Source organism: Ursus maritimus, unplaced genomic scaffold (assembly GCF_017311325.1).
Source record: "Ursus maritimus isolate PB19 unplaced genomic scaffold, ASM1731132v1 scaffold_3, whole genome shotgun sequence".
NCBI classification, from domain to species: Eukaryota; Metazoa; Chordata; class Mammalia; order Carnivora; family Ursidae; genus Ursus; species Ursus maritimus.
The window spans coordinates 67326559-67346769 of record NW_024425563.1 but is presented as its reverse complement, the minus strand read 5'-3'; the positions used below and the strand labels follow the sequence as shown (position 1 = coordinate 67346769).

At 33.7% G+C, this 20211-nt stretch overlaps 1 protein-coding gene across 1 annotated transcript in view; it reads left to right on the top strand.

Moving 5' to 3' along the window:
- PPP1R9A (protein phosphatase 1 regulatory subunit 9A) overlaps positions 1 to 20211 on the top strand; it is a 298537-nt gene that overhangs the window by 185892 nt on the left and 92434 nt on the right. Inside the window, exon 6 of the mRNA XM_040644262.1 lies at positions 17022 to 17157. Within this exon, the coding sequence (XP_040500196.1) occupies positions 17022 to 17157 (136 nt within the window). The remainder of the gene's footprint in view (positions 1 to 17021; positions 17158 to 20211) is intronic.

Here is a 20211-nt window from a genome sequence, read left to right as displayed (position 1 = left end):
GAACACAGGCAGGGGGAGTGGGAGAGGAAGAAGCAGGCTCCCAGGGGAGGAGCCTGATGTGGGGCTTGATCCCAGGACTCTGGGATCACGCCCTGAGCCAAAGGCAGACGCTTAACAACTGAGCCACCCAGGCGCCCCAGAATCTAAGCTCTTGATCCTGGTATTAAAATCTTTCATCACCCAGTCTTATCACTTACGTCTCCCTGTATTCATGCTTTGGTACAGTAACACTGGTGTAGTCATATTCCTTCAAATGTGACTTGTGAATTATTGCTTTGTCACTGTGCCTTTCTCGCTGTCATTTCTTCTGTTTAAAATACTGTCTTCTGTTTAGAACCTACTTATCTCGAGGAACATATTTCAACTCCTTTACCCTCCAAGAAGTCTTCCTTGACCTCCATATCCCCTAGTGATCTCTTCTTCCTGGTAGCAGTCATCATTCATACTACTTTTTTGACCTTGAGGTTACAGAATATTACTTTCATCTTTTAAAAGCATACATTTTATTTCCTCATTCACTTTGCACAAATCTTGATATTGAAATGGGACCTTTAACCCTCCTTGTCCCCCCAAATTATTTAACCCAGGGTCTTAATTAATTGAATATAAGGAGAAAGTCTTTTCTCAGTTTTAACTTCTTAAAAATAATATATGAGTCCTCTGGGTATATTTTAGGTAGTAGTTCCTCATAAAGTATTAATACAAAAACAGGATCCAAAAACTAGACCTGTATTTTTAATGAACTTTTTAAAACTGAGAATTTGAAATATGCATGTTTTTATATTTCTTATTAATTGGTGACTTAGCTGTCACATTTAGTGTTTACTGAAATTTATTTTCAAAAAGGGATATCTGAAAAATTAGTAAATTTAGTTTGATTTTTTTTCCTAACTACTAAGCACAGATCTGGGAGGAATGTGCGTAAGCCATGGATCTAAAGATACAAGTGGGAGAAAGATAGGAAGCTAGAAGTGATGAGAAAAACAAAACTGAGGTTTGGATGTGATTATTTCTGAAGTATTAGAGGTCAAGATTTTTACTCATTTCCTGGAAACGTATATGAAATTGGTGCCAGCATTTGGATACGCATCGAAATCACACAGTGAAGTTCTGTGACTTCGTCCGCACTCACGGAGAATTATTTTCCATCTGACCTCAGTCTGCTTTATTTTATTAAACTTTAAATCACAATGCCTGAATTTATGAACTAATATTGCTAACAAAGACTCCATTAATATGACATTTTTAACACACTAGAGAAATCACAAGTATTTTAGGTGATAATTTTTAAGGCTTATGTGTTTTCAACTCTACATCATTCATGTGAGTTAAGAAGTGGTTCAGTTCCAACCAGGTGAGGTTCCTAGGGGATTGAAAGTCTAGGCCTGACACGAAATATCAGTAAACAACTACTGTTTCCTTCATTTTACTGATGTCATTTAAAGCTAAGTACTCATGATAAGTACTATGCTAATATCATGTAATTACTTTACTTAATTGATTAGGAAAGGACTCGCAGGACTCAAGTAGTTCATAGTCAAAAATCATGCAACAGCACAGCGGCAGCAGGGGAAAGCTAAGCGTTAATAGGGTGGGCATGGCGAGCTCCAGACACAGTCTTTTTCATCATCGCTCTCCTGGGCTTCGCAGGACTTGTTGGGCTCCAGATGCTAAGCCACCACGGGCGTGTGCATGCAGCATCTTGGTACCAAGGAGTCCAAAATCTATGCATGGTAGGGATTTCTCACTGAAATCATTGAATACAACCCTGGACTCCACCAAATCCAGGTAGAAGGAATAAATCCAATGATTATTACCAAACAGTTTCGACAGGCTAGTCTGTCTTGCCTTGAAGCAGCTCATGGACCCATATTTGCAAAACATCGTTTATCCCTGATTAGTACATCTCACGGCTTTGACCAACGTTCAGTACCGTGCTCTAGGCAAGTCTGTGTTGCATCCCAGCTGGTCTCGAGATTAACTCATGCTCTGGAATACATAGTGCATGACACATTTACTGCTCTCCTTTTGACTTTAGATCCATACTACTTAGTATGTTTCTACTGTATATTTCTTCTTTAAATTTTTTTTTATTTGAGCGTATTTATTGAACATTCAATGTTATCTGGTGAAAACCTAAAATGAAAACGTTGTTAAGTTATTTGCAAACCTGTAATCTTTTTGGTGCTTGATAGAACATAACATGCCATATGTAATATAGTTAAAAATTTAGAAAGAAGTTCTGTTCTTATTGTCAGATCCTGCATTATATAAAAAATAATTTAAACAGTTTAGATTCAGTTCATTTGAATCACGTTTATCTACTTACAGTTCATTTTTATGTCAAAACATACTAAATGATGCTTTTCTTGGAGATCGTTAAAGAGCCTTATGTCTGTTCATCCATGTAAAGTTATGGAAAAATACTTTCAAACTTAAAATTATAAAGTTATTAGGAAAAAAAATAATTCGAAAAAGATAAAAATACTGGTTATATACCTATGGAAAGAAAGTAGGAATCTCTAGATATTAGGAGATTAAAAGTTATACAAACTACCTTCCATTTATTTTTGGATATAAAATTTAGCTTTCTGTGATGTAGTTTTGCCAGAGATGGCCCAAATGTAGACATTTGACTCAATCTCTTCTGTTATATCTCTGTGGACAAGGGGAAGAATGTGTTTGAATTATAGTATGGCCAGAGAATAGGCACAATCATACAGCTGATTCTGTTACAAATTATAAATATTATTTAATGTATTCACTGATATTTCTTTATGCACTTAGTACTAGGAATAATTGTCTTTCTCTGGTAACTACCCTTTTTCCCGTGAAACGAGCCCTCAGGATTCAGATACTGGCTTAACCACTTAGATGTATGAGTTTATGGGAGTGCTTAAATCTCCCTGTGCTGTAGCTTCATTTATAAAATGGGCATCATAATAGTACCTCCTGCATACATTTGAGATGAGTATTGAGTTAAAACATATGATGAATGCCTAGAGAAAGTTGAAATTCAATGAAATATTAGTGATTATTATTTTCTTCTGAAAACTCTGATTCCTTCTTAGGTGTTCCTGTGATTGTTAGGAAACTGAGAGTCAATTTTATAGCCATTTCTGACAAAGGCACAAGATCTGATAGTCTGCAGAGGAAACCATTGTTACTGGTTTCTCTTTTTAGTTCTTTTGGAAGTACCAATATAAGTCTTTTCTTCATTTCTTGATTTTTCAGTTTTAGATAAAAATTTAATTATTGTTTTTTAATAAAACTTTCACCTACCAGGGTTTTGTTTTTTTTTTTCCCAGTTAAAAACTTCTGCAAGAGTTTATGACATTCACTTTCTGTTATATGGCTACAGTTGTCTTAGGTAGTTTTTCTATAAGTTCATTCAAAAAATTAAAACCAATAAGCAGTATTTATAATGTTATAAAAATATTATTCAGTCTAGAATCAAGTAGTATGACTAAATTGATAGAAAATGAAATGTAATTTTATGTCACTTGATCTCTGTCACTTTTCAAGGCATAAAGGTTCTAATGGATACTGACTTAATTTATTTCTAGCCTTCTTGATTTCCTCTGGGTCATACATAGCTGCCAGGGTGCTTACATGTCTGAAAATATATTATTTGGCCCTCAGATATAACTAGATATAGTATTTGAGTTCAAATCTTTTTCTTTCAGTATGTGAAGATATTTTCCATTGTCTTTTAATATCTACAATTGGTAAAGAGAGATTTAATATTAATCTGATTTGTAGTCCTTTACGGTTTTCTGTTTTGGGGCTTTTTTCCCCCTCTTAATTTGGTTTTTGAAATTTTTATCAGGCTATAATTAGATCTGTGTTTGTTTGTTTTGCTTGAAACTCAATCTGAGCACTTGAGTTTGGGAATTTTATATCATTTTGTTATTTTCCTTATTTATTATTCATTGTCTTGATCTTCCCTTCTCAAACCAGTATTTAATGGGGATTAGATACCATGGCCATATTCTCTGGCATCTTCTTTTCTCTCAGAATCTCCATCTGTTTACATTTTTGTTAATGTATTCTAAGAGTTTTCTCAATTTAATCTTCCAGACTACCAATTTATTTGTAAGCCATGGCCTTTTTTTTTTTTTAAGCTGTTCTGGCCCATTCTATTTCCTTTTATTACTTAAAGCTTTGTCCTCTCTTGTCTAAGCTTGAGAGTTATTCAACTTCCTACTTGAGATCTTCATGTGGTTTTCAAATTTAAATTTCATGTGGCACATCACATGTGTATGTTCAGATTATTATTATTTACAATTCTCTGGCTTGTACCCTCCTCCTCCAAAAAAAAAAAAATCATATGATCTTTATTTAGCTGATTCCCTCTTATCAAGTCTCAGTTCAAAAATCACTCTTTCAGTGTGATTCTTATAAGAATCTTATATTATGGTATTTATGTTGTACAAACCCCAAGTCAGTTTCTATCACATTACCATGTTTTTCTACATAGCAGCCTCAAATCAAATGATCCTCTGATGATCATCTCTCCCCTGTATTGCTTCTTTTGTTCAGTCTTCCACCACATTGACTCCTGACTAGCCTTGATAATTAGAGTATGAAGAAAGTAGTGATGTGTGACTTCTGAGGCTAGGCTAAAAGGCATGTGGCTTCTACCTTGGTCTTCTGGATTGCTAGCTCTGGGGAAACCTAGCTGCCATGTTGAGAAAACATTCAAATAGCCTTCTGGAGAGGCTTACACAAGGAAGAACTTAGGCCTGCCAACACCCAGTGCCAACTATCCAGCCATGTGAGATCTTCCAGCCTCAGGAAAGCCTTGAGATACCTGCAGCCCTTGTCAACATTTGATTGAACTTAGTGAGAAGCACCAAGCCAGAACTGCCTAGTCAAGTATCTCCTGAATTCTTGACTCAGAGAAACTATGGAAGATAAAATGTCTAATTTGGGGATTATTTATGATATAAGTTAGAATAAAAGAGAGGACATTGTTATAGACCTAACATAAGGATTAGCCAATATTACGAAGAACTTTATGCTGATAAACACAACTCAGAATAAATGGTTAAATTTCTTAGAAGACAGTACTATGACAAAGTACCAAAGCTCACTCAAGAAAAAATAGTGTGTGCATGTGTGTGTGTATATGTACACATGAAGATGAATTTAGAGTTTAGGCTTTCTGGCAAAGAAAACTCCAGTTCCAGTTTGTTTCATCGGTGAATCTTGAGAGGGAGAAATAACATGACCTCTATATAAACTTCTCCAGAACATAAAAAAGAGGACACATCTCAACTGCATTAATGAGACCAGCATTACCATCATATTAAAGTCAGAAAAGATATTAAAACAAAAATCATTACATACCAATATTGCTAATGAACATAGATACAGAAGTCCTTAGCAAAAATTTAACAGATTGAAGTCAGGAATATATAAAAAGGATAATATATTATGGCTAAATGACATTTATTTTTGGAATGCATGTTTGATTTAATGTTTGAAATTCAGCCTATGAAATTTTCCATTCTGATGGAAGAATGGAGAAATATCATAGGTTCATATGCTCATCCCAGTAGATGGAGACCAAAAAAACTCAGGAAACTTGAAATATAAGGGAATTTCCTCAATGTGATACATAGCATCCAAGTGAAACCTACAGTTAGTATCGTACTTAAAGATGAGGGACCAAATGCTTTCTCTCTAGTATAAGAACAATGTGAGTATGTCCACTTTCACCACTTTATTCAGCGTTGTCCTGGGGCTCATAGCTAGGTCAGTGAGGCAAGAATAAGAAATGGAAAGCACATAGATTGGAAAGGAAGAAGTAAAATTATTCACAGTTGAGATGGTCATCTATGTAGAGAGTCCTAAGGAATCTATCAAAGATTCTACTAAAACTAGTAAGTGAGTCAAACAGGGTTACAGGGCGTAGGTTGATGTACAGAAATCAGCTCTAGTCTGTATACCAGCAACAAGAAGGAATTGAAAATTCAGATTAAAAATAACATTTACGTTAGCATCAAAAGCATGAAATACTTAAGGATAACCTGACATGGTATGTTGACAACGTCAGCAAAGTATTTCTGAGAGAAAATAAAGACTACCTAAATGAGTGTGAAGCAAGAGACCACGCTCATGAATCAGAATACTCAGTATTATTAAAATTTCAATTTTCTCCAAATCTGCAGACGAAGGACAATCCCAGTGAAAATCTCAGTAAGATTTTTTGTAGAAATTAATATTTTTTAAAAAGAACAAAGTTGGAGAACTCTGAGTGCCGCAAAGCTACACTAATCACAGCAGTCTGGTTTAGGCATATTGCTAGAAATACAGATTAATGGAACAGAAAAAAGAGTTCCAATATTGACCTGCACAGATGTGAACAATTGATTTTTGACAAAGGCACCAGGATAATTCAGTGGGGGAAATTATAGTCTTTTCAACAAATGGTGCTGGGACCATTGAATAACCATATTAAAAAAAAGAATAAGAACACTTGACCTTTGTGCCACAGTATATACAAAAATTAATTCAAGATTGATCATATATCTAAGTGCAACAATTGAAACCATAAAATATCTAGAAAACAGGGAAAAATCTTTATGACATTGGGTTAATCAAAGATCTTTTAAGATACGAAAGCAAGAAATATTAAGAGGGAGACATGATAAATTAAATTGCATCAAAATTTAAAACATTTATTCAAAAAAATCCTTAAGAAAATTGAAAAGCAAACTAAATACTGAATATTTGCAAAAACAATTATCTGACAGAGGACTGTTATTTAGAAGATATGAAGAACTCTTTATAATTTAATAAGAAGATGTATAACCCCATTAAAAATGTGCAAATCAATTAAAGAGACACTTTACTGAGGAAGATACAGAGTTAAGCACATGAAATACTGCTTAACATCATTAATCATTGGGGAAATGCAAATTAAATCCACAATGAGGTACTACTACACACCCACTAGTATGGCTGAAATTTAGAAGACTGATAACACTATGCATTGACAAGGATGTGGAGCAAATTTAACATTCAGTCGTTGCTAGCGAGAATGGAAATAGCACAGCCATTTTGCAGAATAGTTTGGCAGGTTCTTATAAAGTTAAGCATGTACTTGCCATATCAGCCAGCAATTCTATTCATAGTTATGTATTCAGGAGCAATAAAAATATATATCTACCCAAAGACTCATACTTACATGTTCATAGGACTTTGTTCATAATAGCTAGAAACAACTCAAATGCCCTTAACTGATAAAGGATATGCAAATTGTACTGTATCCTGTGTAATGAAGTATTTCTCAGCAATACAAAGAAGCAAATTACCAGTATATTCAACACAATATTTGACTGTCAGAACTATTACGTTGACTAAAGAAGGCAGACAGAAAAACCTTTATACTGTACTTTAAGCTGTAAGCATTTAAGAGACTTTTTTGAGGTGATGAAAACGCGCTATATTGTGGCTATTGTATTTGTGACACAACTGTATATATATTTGTGAGAACTCATTGTATTAGACAACTTAAATTTGGTGAATTTTATTGTATATAAATTGATCTCAATAAAACTGATTTTTTTAAATGTATGTTAATAGTTATGATTAACTTAAAAAGCACCATGCTAACTAATTATATTGATGGGGATGGGGATTTGGAAAGGAAGACAATGTCTACTTAAGAAAGGCAGATGTAGTTAAACTGAATTTCCTCAGCAATATGTGTATGTTATTACGCTCTTTACTTCTTTTTAAAAAATACTTGCCATTATTAATTTTTTACCAGAAAAAAGATATCTATATTAAATTCTTGTCTGGAGCCTTTTCTTTATTCAGACATGGGTTTGCAACATAGCTATTAAGAACTCATGGTTTTTTGGGAATACAGCTTTAAGTGGGACCTTTCCGATCTGGTTTACCGCTATGTAAATGACATAGTGTACTTATTGTTGCAAAATGTATTGCCTCAAAATTTAGTGACTAGAAACAACAAACTTTTTTTTTTTTATTAATAATGATTTTTTATTATATTATGTTAGTCACCATACAGTACATCCCCGGTTTTCGATGTAAGGCTCGATGATTCATTAGTTGTGTATAACACCCAGTGCACCGTGCAATATCGGAAACAACAAACTTTTTATCTCATAGTTTACGGGATCTACTTTCCATCATTTTCATGAGAGCCTCTCTGAAGGGATGCCTCACAGCATGGAAACTGGATTTCCCAGAGGGAGTGACCCAAGATGGAACCTGTCGTCTTTTCATAACTTAATATCTAAAGTGACATTCCATCAGTTTTGTATTTTATTTGCGAAAAGAGCTAACAAGTCCCTCTTAAACTCCATGAACATCAGGAGCCAGAGATCACTCAGGTGCATCTTAGAGTCTGCGTATTATGTAGCGATCAATAACTAGTTGGATGGATGGATAGACAGGCAGTCTGATTAATGTTATACCACAAAATTTGAGACCGTTTAGGAAAGTCTGACCAGGATGGTGAGAGATCTAAACATTTTCTCCTTGTATATAAAAAAATTAAATATTCTGCCAACTTTTACCTAAAATAGAAAATTTTAAGAAGGTGTAGTAACGATTGTGAAGCATTTGAAAGAGTGAACTGTGGGAAAAGACTTAGGTATTCTTTTTAATTCCAGGCAGCTGTCCTAGTACTGGAGGACAGCCATTATAGGAAAATGATGTTACAGGAGAGAGATTGTGATTCAATAAGAGAAATTTCTAATAAATTGTATATTTGCTCTTCAGTGCCATTTACATAAAACTTTAAATGCTTTCCGGCAAGTACTGCTACCTATGATCAATAACTATGCATTCATCATGCTTTTGTCGTTAGTATATGTGTTTGGTGACTTTTTGACATTGAGCCGTATGACACTTCCGGGGGTGAGGATTTTGTAGGAATTGTAGTTACACATAATAAAAAATAAACTAATCTGAAGGTCTTAAATATTTCCCTGTCCTTTTTGGAAGAGGTTATAATACTCAAAAAAAATACGAATGGATGTTGAGTTTTTAAAATAAATACGCACTTGTTAATTTTGGATTCATACTTGGATATATAATTTCTAAATATGAAAGTGTTAAAAAAATTCTTTACCTAAAGTCATTGGTTTTTCCATTGGAAGATTTCCATTTGAAGTACATTAAATCTGGAAATGTTTTTGCTTTGTTGACATCAGTTTAATAAGAGGTTTTGTTGCCATTACAGCACAGGGGGAAATTGAGAGTTTCTCTTTATTTTGTGATTGTGCATAATGGAGTGTCGTTTGTAATGGAGGGCAGTGAGGGCACCACCATGTTCATGGGAATTCTCAGTCCTTACAGATTTTGTGTTTACATTACTGCCTTGTGCTTAGACAAGAGGAATGGCCACTATGGATTTGGGACCATGGATATTACAACTTTTAAATTACAACTACTGGTGATAGAAGTTTAAAACAGTGGAAATTTCAAAAAATTGTTTTAAAGGGGACCTTACCTTAATGAGACATATTCTGGTACCATTATATACAGGTTAGCATTCAAAAATTTTTCCTTTAAATGTTTGTATGCATAACTATTTAAACCCAAAATATCAAAGTTAGCTTTCAAATCAAGAAATGTCACTTCTTGAGAAGGTATAGCATTTTTAGAAAATATTTAAGTTTATGCCTGTTATGTAGTATATAGTCCTTGAAATGGCATGTGTTAGGCAATGTTTTTTTTATCTCTAAAAAAACTTTTGTTCTATATTGAAATACAGTGGTAGAATAACGTTCTTACGATTAAGATTGGGTTAGATACAGAATTCATTTCAAAGAAGTAATGCTTACAGTTAAGTTTAAACATTTCAGATCTAGATATTTAAGTTCTAGCTTTTAAAAGCAAACAGGTTGATGGGGGGAGGTGGGTGGGCGATGGGCTAGATGGCTGATGGGTATTGAGGGGAGGGTACTTGTTACGATGAGCACTGGGTATTATATGTAAGTCACGAATCACTAAATTCTAGTCCTGAAACCAATAGTACATTATATGTTAGCTAACTAGAATTTAAATAAAAATTTGTAATGCAAAAAAATAAAAGCAAACATTTTCCTAGATGAATTTAAAAATTTTAAATGTTAAATATAGAGTATGTTGTATTAATCTAAATCCCAATATAGAAAGGAAAAATATGTAAGAGCACCCAAATACAAGAAAGGGGCAAAAGCTTTGTTGTGTAGGACTTTAACCTCTAGATACTAATAGCAAATCTCAGTGAGAGCAAGTAAATACACATTTAGCACCACTTGCTCAAGTACAGTTAAGTCAGGTATTTTAAAAGCTATCAAGTTTAGAGTAAGGCCATAAAATGTGATCAAACATAGAAAAAAATGAGACAACTTTCTACAAAAATGTTTAAAAGTACCATGTGATCTTATGATCCAAGACTCCAGTATAATGAGAGTAGGTGGTGTGTATATATTTTTCTTTTTGTTTTTTAAGTATATCTTTTAGGTTTTTGGTGTGCACGCGATAAATATTTGTTACAGAATAGCTGAATAAAAGAACTGGTTCTGTAAGAACTAACAACTATATCCTACTATAGCTTTTCCTTTTGTAGACTTGCTTAAGTCTACATTAAAAGTTCTTTAGTTTAAAAAAATTTTGAAGTTTTGATATCATTTAAGTGCCATTTTTGACGAGTATATCACTTTTATTAGAATAAATGTCTGCAAAACAAGGCACTCATAACTCCTCATTCTCAACATGACCTCTCATATCATTTACACTGAACATGTAGGATCTTTATGACTTCAATTCAGCAAATTGTAAATTCAATTTTATAGTTGTTTAGTTTTTGTTTGACAGCTCACCAGAGAATTCAATAAGCTAATCCAGTGAATCCTGTATAATCTCGTCATCTAAACTCTAAAGGACAGTGCATGGGCACTGCTTGGTCTGCTAATAGATGAAAGGTAAAGGGAAAACTGGTTTATCTGTCTTTACTTATTGTATCTCAGCCTGAGGGGGAGGGGAGGCAGTTCTTATTGAAATAATTCACGTCGAAACAAGATAATTGTTTGAAACACTAGAAACAAGTCATGCTGAACACATAAACCCTCATTTTGTATTTTAGCTTTAGCCTTTGTCAGTTATAACCTTAGAAAATACCTAATTTTTAATTTGAATGTCTATTACAGTTTGGCTCTTGTTACCTCATCCTTTATAGCTAAAAAATAAAAAGATCACTCCATTCCTTGTGGAAGCATAGTAAACGAATTTAGAAAGTAACAAGAAAACTTTTTTTTTTGAAGGATCTTCGAGGCTGATTTGACTACATGCATGTCATTTCAGTCAGAGATAATGTCTAAAATATAAATCATAATTGTGTATAAATGTCAGTTGATTTGGTCACATATGTTCAGAGGGACTGTTGCTGACTTTATTAATTGTTCTATTTTTGAAGACTTTAAATATTCAATTTAAAGGAATCACATAAACTATACTTTTATATTTTGACGGTAACTGAAATTAAGGTTCTCAGAACTTTAGTGCAAGTATTTGACCTTTTTACCATGGTTGACTCAAAAACCTACTCTGTTTTCAAAGCTAGTGTGATGCAAATAAGATGTAATTGGGCCAGTGTGCACAGATAGCACTTTAAAATGCGTTCACCCCCATCTAGCTATTAATACATTATCCAGGTAAAAACGACAGTAAACATTTGTTAAATACTCTTTAGGCACTAGGTCCTTAGTTAAGCTTTTTATATGTATTATATAGTGTTTATTTAAGTTATTATATTCGTTTTATTGCAATACGGAAACTAAGGATTAGAAGTGTTAATACATTCAAGGTCACAGAGCCAGTAAGTCATGTTTATGGTTTAGTGAATTGGTCCTATCACAGCCTTTTCCCCCTTTTACAGACACTTTTAACCCCTACATTTTACCATCACAGCATATCCATAGTGTGAATTCATAATTGCAATAATAACCTAACTTTAAATTTTGCATTTTCTGCTCAATTCCACACGCATGTGCTAGACTGTACACATATTGTTACAGCAGTCCATTTATAAAGACAGCTTCAACAGGGACCAAACATTTAAGAACATACAGAAAGGTAATTTGAATGTTACACATTTTCCAAATGGGAGATTTTATCACTATCATCATCATAATAGTGCCTAATGTTCTTTCCTATCTATACCACATTTTATTCTTTCATCACTCCTTTAGACACATGAAGTAGATACCAGTTTTCACATGAGGAAAATAAGGCGTGGAGAATAGTTTAGTTCCACCTCTGGGTGCTTTCCCTCTGAACCATAGTTATCAGGATGCCATTTTACTCATGCACATATGAACTATAAATTACAGTGAATTACAAGGCTGTATAGATGTGTGTAGCTAGGTGCTATAACACTACCCCAAACAGCTGCCTGAATGAGCAGATGTGTTCTGTAACCCAATGCTTTAAAAAGTATATTTCATGAGGTGGATTGTTTATTTTATATACAATTAGAAATCACTTTTATTTCATAACTGTAAAGTGATTTTGAATACAAACTAATGTTGGGCAAATAGTGAATAACGTTAAATTGTAGGGACCAGTTCAGAAAGCCACACTGTGATTTGAGCAACTTTGCCTTCATGGTTTAAAATGCTGGTTTCTTATGCAATGTGGGACAATTTTTATTTCCTCTGAAATTTCGATTATACGTGTATTTATTCCTTTCAGTTTTAGCATCACAAATAATTCTGGTTTGGAATTAGAGATCATGTTTGGAGGGCAGGAAGAAACTTGCATGTCATATTGGAGTTTTGATTTATTATATAATTATATAATTTATTACGATATGATATGCTCTAATATTATAATTTGGGCTTTAAAAATAATTTTCTGCTTTAAAATTTCTCACAAGGTCTTTCTTAAGACTCCTTCATTCACCTCATCAGCAGTGGTTCTAACTTGTTGGCAAGAGAACCAATCTTTTTCTCTCCCTGAATTGTGTTCAGAGTAATTTTAAACACTTGCCTTGCAGAGGAAATAAACTTCTCCATTCTTAGGGAAAACTGTTCAACTAAAAAATCTGACAGTGTAATTCTCAAATGAGTTTAAAGAATTTATGGCTTAAATGAATGTAAATTCTAATTTACCTTTTACTTTGAGCTTGGCTACTATTTTCAGTTAATACCATTTTGTACATTAATTGCTTCTTTCAAATTCCTGTCAGCTTTATAGTATGTATGTAAGTGGTACTTCCTCACGCCCCACTCTGTTATACATTTGAAGAAACATAAAAGATCAATCTGGGTTTTCCTAAGTCTCTCATTCTAGGATATGAGTTTCTTAATTGCTTTATATTTATATCACTAGACATCATTTCTGACTTTGAGACTGTTAACCAAAAATATAATGAATTCAAGATAGTCCTTATATGTCTAGATTAGTTGGGCATGTTAAAGACTTTATGTATCTTCCATCACAGAAACCGAGTATCTCCAAATGAAACAGACAAACAGGTAGGAAAAGAAGAAATAAAAATAGGGGATATTCATAGTGGATATGAGCTTATATTTGGGAAATTCTAAGGAATCTGTAAAAGTCTTCTATGATTAATAAGTGAGTTTAGCAAGGTCACAAAATACTAGGCCAATTTTCAAAAGTCAATTATATTTCTATATTCTAGCAACAAACAATTAGAAACAAATTTAAAAATCAGTACCACTTACAGTAACTTGAAAAAACATGGTATAGAGATAAATTGAACAAACTATGGCTACAACTTTGCACTGAACGTTGTAGTGTATTACTGAAAGAAAGTACAGAAAATCTAAATAAATGCGGAGATGAACCATGTTCACGGATCAGCTCGATATCACGATGTCAGTTTTCCACAAATGGATCTATAGATTCAAAGCAATCCCAAATCAAACATCAATGGGCTTTTAAAAGAAATTAATAGCTGATTGTAAAATTTATACGAAAATGCAGATAACTTTGAATAGTCAAAATAGTTTTGGAAAAGATATACAGAGTTGGAAAATTCACACCACCTAGTTTCAAGAGTGATTATATGGTATTCAAGGCAGTGTGGTATTTGCACAAGGATAAATACATCAGTGGAAAAGATTGGAAAGTCCAAAAGTCAACCCAAGTATCTCATCAACTGATTTTCAACAAATGTGCTAAAGTAATTCAATGGCAGTAATGAATAGTCTTTTCAATAAATAGTGTGGAAACAACTAGTTATCCATGTGGAAAATAATGAAACTCCACCCTTACCAAACATCATGCATGAAAATTAATTTGAAAGATAGGGACCTAATATAAAATCAAAACATTAACACTTCAAGAAGAAAAATAGGAGAAATCTTGGCAATCTTAAATGAGGCAAAGATTTCTTAGATAGGAGACAAAAGGCACAAATCTTTTTAAAAGATTTAAAAAGTCTTTAAAAAGACTTCCTTGAATGACACAATTAAGAAAATTAAGAGATAGGGGTGCGTGGGTGGCTTAGTCCATTAAGCTTCTGCCTTCGGCTCAGGTCATGATCCCAGGAGTCCTGCATCAGGCTCCTTGCTCAGTGGAGAGCCTGCTTCTCCCTCTGTCTGCCGTTCCTCCTGCTTTTGCTCTCTCTTTCTCTGACAAATAAATAAATAAAATCTTTTTTTAGAAATTTAAAGAAAGAAAAAAAAATTAAGAGGTAAACCACAGACTAGGAGAGGATAATAAATCAAACAGAGATACACAGACATTATTTGTATGTGTGTATGTATCTATGTGTATTTATTATATACAGTATATGTAGATGAAGATATGCATCCAGAATATATAAAGAACTATTACAGTGCAGTAATAAAAAGCTGGACAACCCAGTTTTTTTTTAATATTTTTTATTATATTATGTTAGTCACCATATGGACAACCCAGGTTTTTTTAAATTGGCAGAAGGTTTGAAAAGGTATTTCACTGAAAAAGATACATGAATGCTCACTAAGGGCATGAAAAGATACTTAACATCATTGGTCATCAAAGCATTGGAAATTAAAACCATTATAAAGGTACCATTAGATATTCAGTAGAATGGCTAAAAATTTAAAAGACAGTACCAAGTGTTGATTAGGATGTAAAGCAACTGTAATTTTCCTGCATTGCTAGTAGGAATATAAAATGGTACCACTACTTTGAAAAATAATTTGGCCATTTCTTTAAAAGTTGAACATACACTACCATAGAACAATTCCACTATTAGTTATTTGTCTAAGAGAAATGAAATTTTATGCCCCCACAATGACTTGTACAGAAACATTTATAGTAACTTTGCTCGTAATATCCAAAATCCAACTCAAATACCCTCCAGTAGAAGAATAGATAAGCAAATGTAGCACATCTGGTACAATGAAATACTATTCAGTAATTAAAAGGAATGAGTTACTGATACTTGCCTCAGCATGGTAAGTCTCCAAAACATGGTGAGCAAAAGAAGTCAGACACTCTATGATTCTGAAACTCTAGAAAAAACAAATCTAATATGGACCCAGCGTGAGGATGACTTACTAGAAAGGGAAATGGTATAATTTAGGTTGATGAAAATGTTGTGTATCTTTATTGATGTGGTGATTACAGGTTATGTTTGTGAAACTTATCGAACTGTACGTTTAAAATAGATGTACTTTATTATGTGTAAATTATACCTGAATAAGGATGAAAATTATAGAATTTATAAATTCTGCTTACACTTGATTCCCAGAGGAAAATAAATGATAAATAATTTATGAAGCATAATTTCAAAGTCCTGTTTGGAACTATAAAAATATTGCTATAAAGACAGTTAATTACTAGCATCTAAGTGTGAAAATTTTGACTTTTAATGCATTTGTACAGAGAGTGGTGGTGTATTTCATTTAAACTTATGATCCAATACAGCAACATACTATAATCAGAGGAAAACATCCGTTTAGTATAGAAGCACGATTAAACAAAGAGTCACATCCAAAATCATGAACTTAAATGATACATAGAAACAAAATCATGTGTACTACTCATATATTTTTAGAAAAATAGAACCATATATTAGTGTGAAAAGATGTTAAGTGAATATTAATTTTTTAAGCAAGACGCTTAGTATTGATGAGGTTGTATCGTACGTGACTTGTTTTTACTTTATACTTTTTTTCTTACAGTAATTGATATGAACAGATATTTCTCTTTGTCCCTTTATTTCTTGAAACCACACCTTTCCTCATAACATCTCTTTGTCCAAAACTGAATTTTCAAAATCATGACCTCTCCTTATTTTAGTTTTTCTTTTTAAAAACAAAACCAAAACCTACATTTGTTTCCCCTTCTTTTATCTCCAGTGTTATAGTAATTTAGCAGAAGTTAATGCCTCTACTTACCCACTTAAGGCATGCTATTCCTCAGAATGTTTTTGATGCAATTTTTGCGTTGTAGAAAGGACAGTATTCTGGAAATGATTCTCAAGTTCAATGGTACAAGAAATTATAAGTTCGCATCCACGTTGTAGGGCGTCAAAAATGTGTGAAGTACTGTAGAATGGATTACATCTCTTTTGTCTTCTACCGAAGTAATATATTTTTTTTTAAGAGAGAGCAGCATGCAAGTGGGGATTAGGAGATGAGGGGTGGCAGAAGGTGAGGGAGAGAGAATCTTGAGCCGGTTGCATGCCCAGCGCCCACCGGAGGCAGGGCTGATCTCAGGACCCTGAGATATGACCTGAGCAGAAATCAGGAGTCAGGTGCTTAACTGACTGAGCCACCCAGACACCCCATTTTTTTTTTTTATTGACCTTTACTTTTCTCCTTTCTTTTCCTTTAAGGTATGTCTACAATCGCCTGTTCAATCACTCAGCTAACCTCCCCTTCCATGCAGGCATACCATTTAGAGTCTATATGTGGTATTATTTTCTTGAGGCTTGATAGACTGTGATGAGCTATCAAGCTCAGTTGCTTTTTTTTTTTTAGCACTCCTTTTTGCTGGAGAATCCAACTAAGTCTCCCTTCACCTTCCTACAGGTTTGTTATTGGGCGAGAAAAGCCAGGACAAGTGAGTGAGGTTGCCCAGTTGATAAGCCAGACGCTGGAACAAGAAAGGCGCCAGAGAGAGCTGCTCGAGCAGCACTACGCCCAGTACGACGCCGACGATGATGAGGTAAGTAGTGCTCGCAAACGTCCTTCCTACCTTTCTCCCCAGCACGTTCTACTTTACAAAACTCTCTTTACCGTGTAAAAGTATGATAGGTTCTTTGCAGTTTCTCATGGAGAACGTGTCTACATTCAACCTCACACAAAAGGGATATTACTTACATCTGTTATTAACTTATGAATCAAGTGATGGTATCCTGTTTACGACATGAAGACTTTGGGATCAAATAAGTCATGTTTTACTGCACTATTAAAAGAAATTCACCGAAACAAAAAAGAGTAAAAACACCAACATGCGAATAGTAGCTATCTTTATTGTTGGAATTTGGTCTTTTTCTCTCTCTGCTTTATATTTTTTCGATTTCTCCCCCAATTTTCTACAGTAAGTTTTCTACAGTAAGTTTGTAATGCTTTTTGAAAAAAAAATCAGCAAACGTTTTGATTGAAAAAATGCACACATTCATACACAAACACACACAGAAAAGTACTAAAAATTGCTGGGTGTTTTCAGGTTTCTTTTTTCCAGGAAGAGAAAGTTCTTTGGATGTGCTCACTGTGATTTGTGCTAACATAATGCAGAACAAAGCTTTCCACCAGCACATATTCCATAGAGTAGATACATATTGGAATAATTTTGCATCCTGCTCTCTGTAGAAGATCAAGTAAATGAATAGAAGCTAACCCCCAAGTGAAAGTGGCTCTCCGGAATCCTTATATGTTGTAATGTAATGCAGATGCTGGTCTATTTCTAATGTAAATGCCAAATGTACATTGATATAATGGGACAACATGCTTTATTATAAACATGTTTAAACATGCATGTGTTTCATATTGGCATGTCAAAAGACCCATCAATAATTTAACCAGAGTATTTCATGCTGCATAAATATAGCAAATATTCAGGTAAAGCATATATTATTTATTCCAGCTGATATAAGGACAGTGCAACTTCATATGTTCAACCTCTACTCATCTGAATATATTCTTTTTCCAGAGCTTTTTTTTTGGTCTCTAGCCAGGACATAGTGAAGATTAATAAATAGACATTGAAATATTTTCATGTATTTTTAGTCTAGAATGTTTTAACCCAAATGTATCTTAATTTTTTATGTGTTGGTAGTTTAATGTAGTTTATTCTCTGTTTATTATAGCAGACAACTAAAAATGGTGCATCAGTTAACTTTTGTTCGGAGAATAAACACTACAAAGTCTTCATGTGAATGTATTCGTCTCTTAGAAATCTATCTAGTTGATTTAATTTTTTACTTGCAGAGTCCATTTGAAATCGCAAGTGTTTTTTTTTATCATACTGAGATATAATATGTGAAAATGTTACGTTGATTTTAGAAATTAAAAACAATTTCCTCAAATATTGTAATTTTCATCTTAGTCTTCAGTTCTCTGTGCTAGTGTTTTGTGTTTTATCAGAGACACTGATTTTGCTTTGGCTGCAAGCCTATTTTTAGGATTGTGGAATCATTCTCTGCAAGTTTGGTTTTTACCTGCTGGCTCTGCTAGAAAGAATTTGGATGTGAGATTCGGGGGAGTTCGGGTGACATCAAGTGGAGGAAGGTGAGGAGGCCAGGCTCCCCAGTCTGTGGGCCTCCAGGACTTTAAGAGATCGGGCTAAATTTCTGCAGTCTTTCTAGCTTTTAATATTCTGTGAGTGTGTGAAATAAAACATCAAGTCGAGCAAGGAAAGAGGGAAGATAAGATAGTTCTTTAAAGCTCTCCAAGTAAAAATTTTAGATCACTACAGACTACATACTTCTTCCAGTTATTTTAAGGAATTGAGCACATTTAGTCCCCAAAAGTTTTCAACTCCAGCCTCTAAAGCTTTTTGTTTTTTGTTTGATGTAAGATTCTCTCTAATTTAGTAAATTGAGTCAATGCCAAGTGAGTATTTATTACTCAACTTTTATACTTAGGAGCACACCATATAGATTTGTTTGTTTGCCTAGTTTTTATGAGGAAGGCAAAGTTGATTGTCACCTGGGAAGGTATTTTCAGGACTAAGAAAGGTAAATAAATATTCAGTGCCTGGCACTTGGCAAAGTGCATTTCCCTGCCTGATTTCATTTAATCTTTATAGCACATGGAAGAGATTTTTTTTTCTAGAAATGAAGCAAACGAGCCTTTTTTTAGGCATATTGCTAGTAGTTGGCAGATTTGTGATGGGAATAAGATCTTCCTGTCTCCCAAGTTGGTACTCTTTACAAGACATTGCTGTTTTTGAATGAAGTGGACTAATGGGTCTTTCTTTGTTCAGGCACACACAGAACAACTGGGGGACAAGAGGTGTTGGAGAGGATTCCTGTGTTGGGTGATGGAGTTTCTTATAATACTTAGGTTTTATGATCCTTTATTCTGTATTTCTAATAATTAGGGGAATTAAATACTTGGAGAATTATTTTATTCTAGGCAAATAATCTGTAAGTATCCTATGAAGATAGGGCTTAAAGGGAAGAATAATTGAGTATATGATTTTTTTTTAATTCGAGTTTAGCTTTAGGTTAAACTTTTTCTTCTGTCTTCAAGTTGTAGAAATAGAAATCAGATGCTTGCTACTATGTTATTCCAAGTAACCTTCACTTTACTGAAAAGGTCAAGGAGCCTTTTTCTTTGTTTCTCTCTCATGCTTCTCTCTGACTTGTATTTCTCTCCCTTTCTTGTGTGTTGCCAAAATATGCTCAATTAAAACCAATTGTTAATATTCTGTGCATAGGAGAGATGAAAGCTGTACAAATAATGAAAATTCACTCTAATTTATTTACTTGATTTAAATTCCTTTTTTACAAATGCTTCCAAATATTGTTAAATCAATTTGAATAATATGTCCCTATTTTTTTATCTACTCTCTTTCTCTCTGTTAATGAAAAGTAAAATGTCCAAGAGACATAGCAGAGGTGAGAAGAACCAATAACCATTGGTTATCCAATGGGTAAATGATCCTTGAATAACTGAGTTAATTTTATGTGTAATTGAGCCATGTATTGATTTACATGTCTTTGTTAATCCTGAATTGTGTAATCAATCACTTGGCTTCTCACTTTCCTTATCA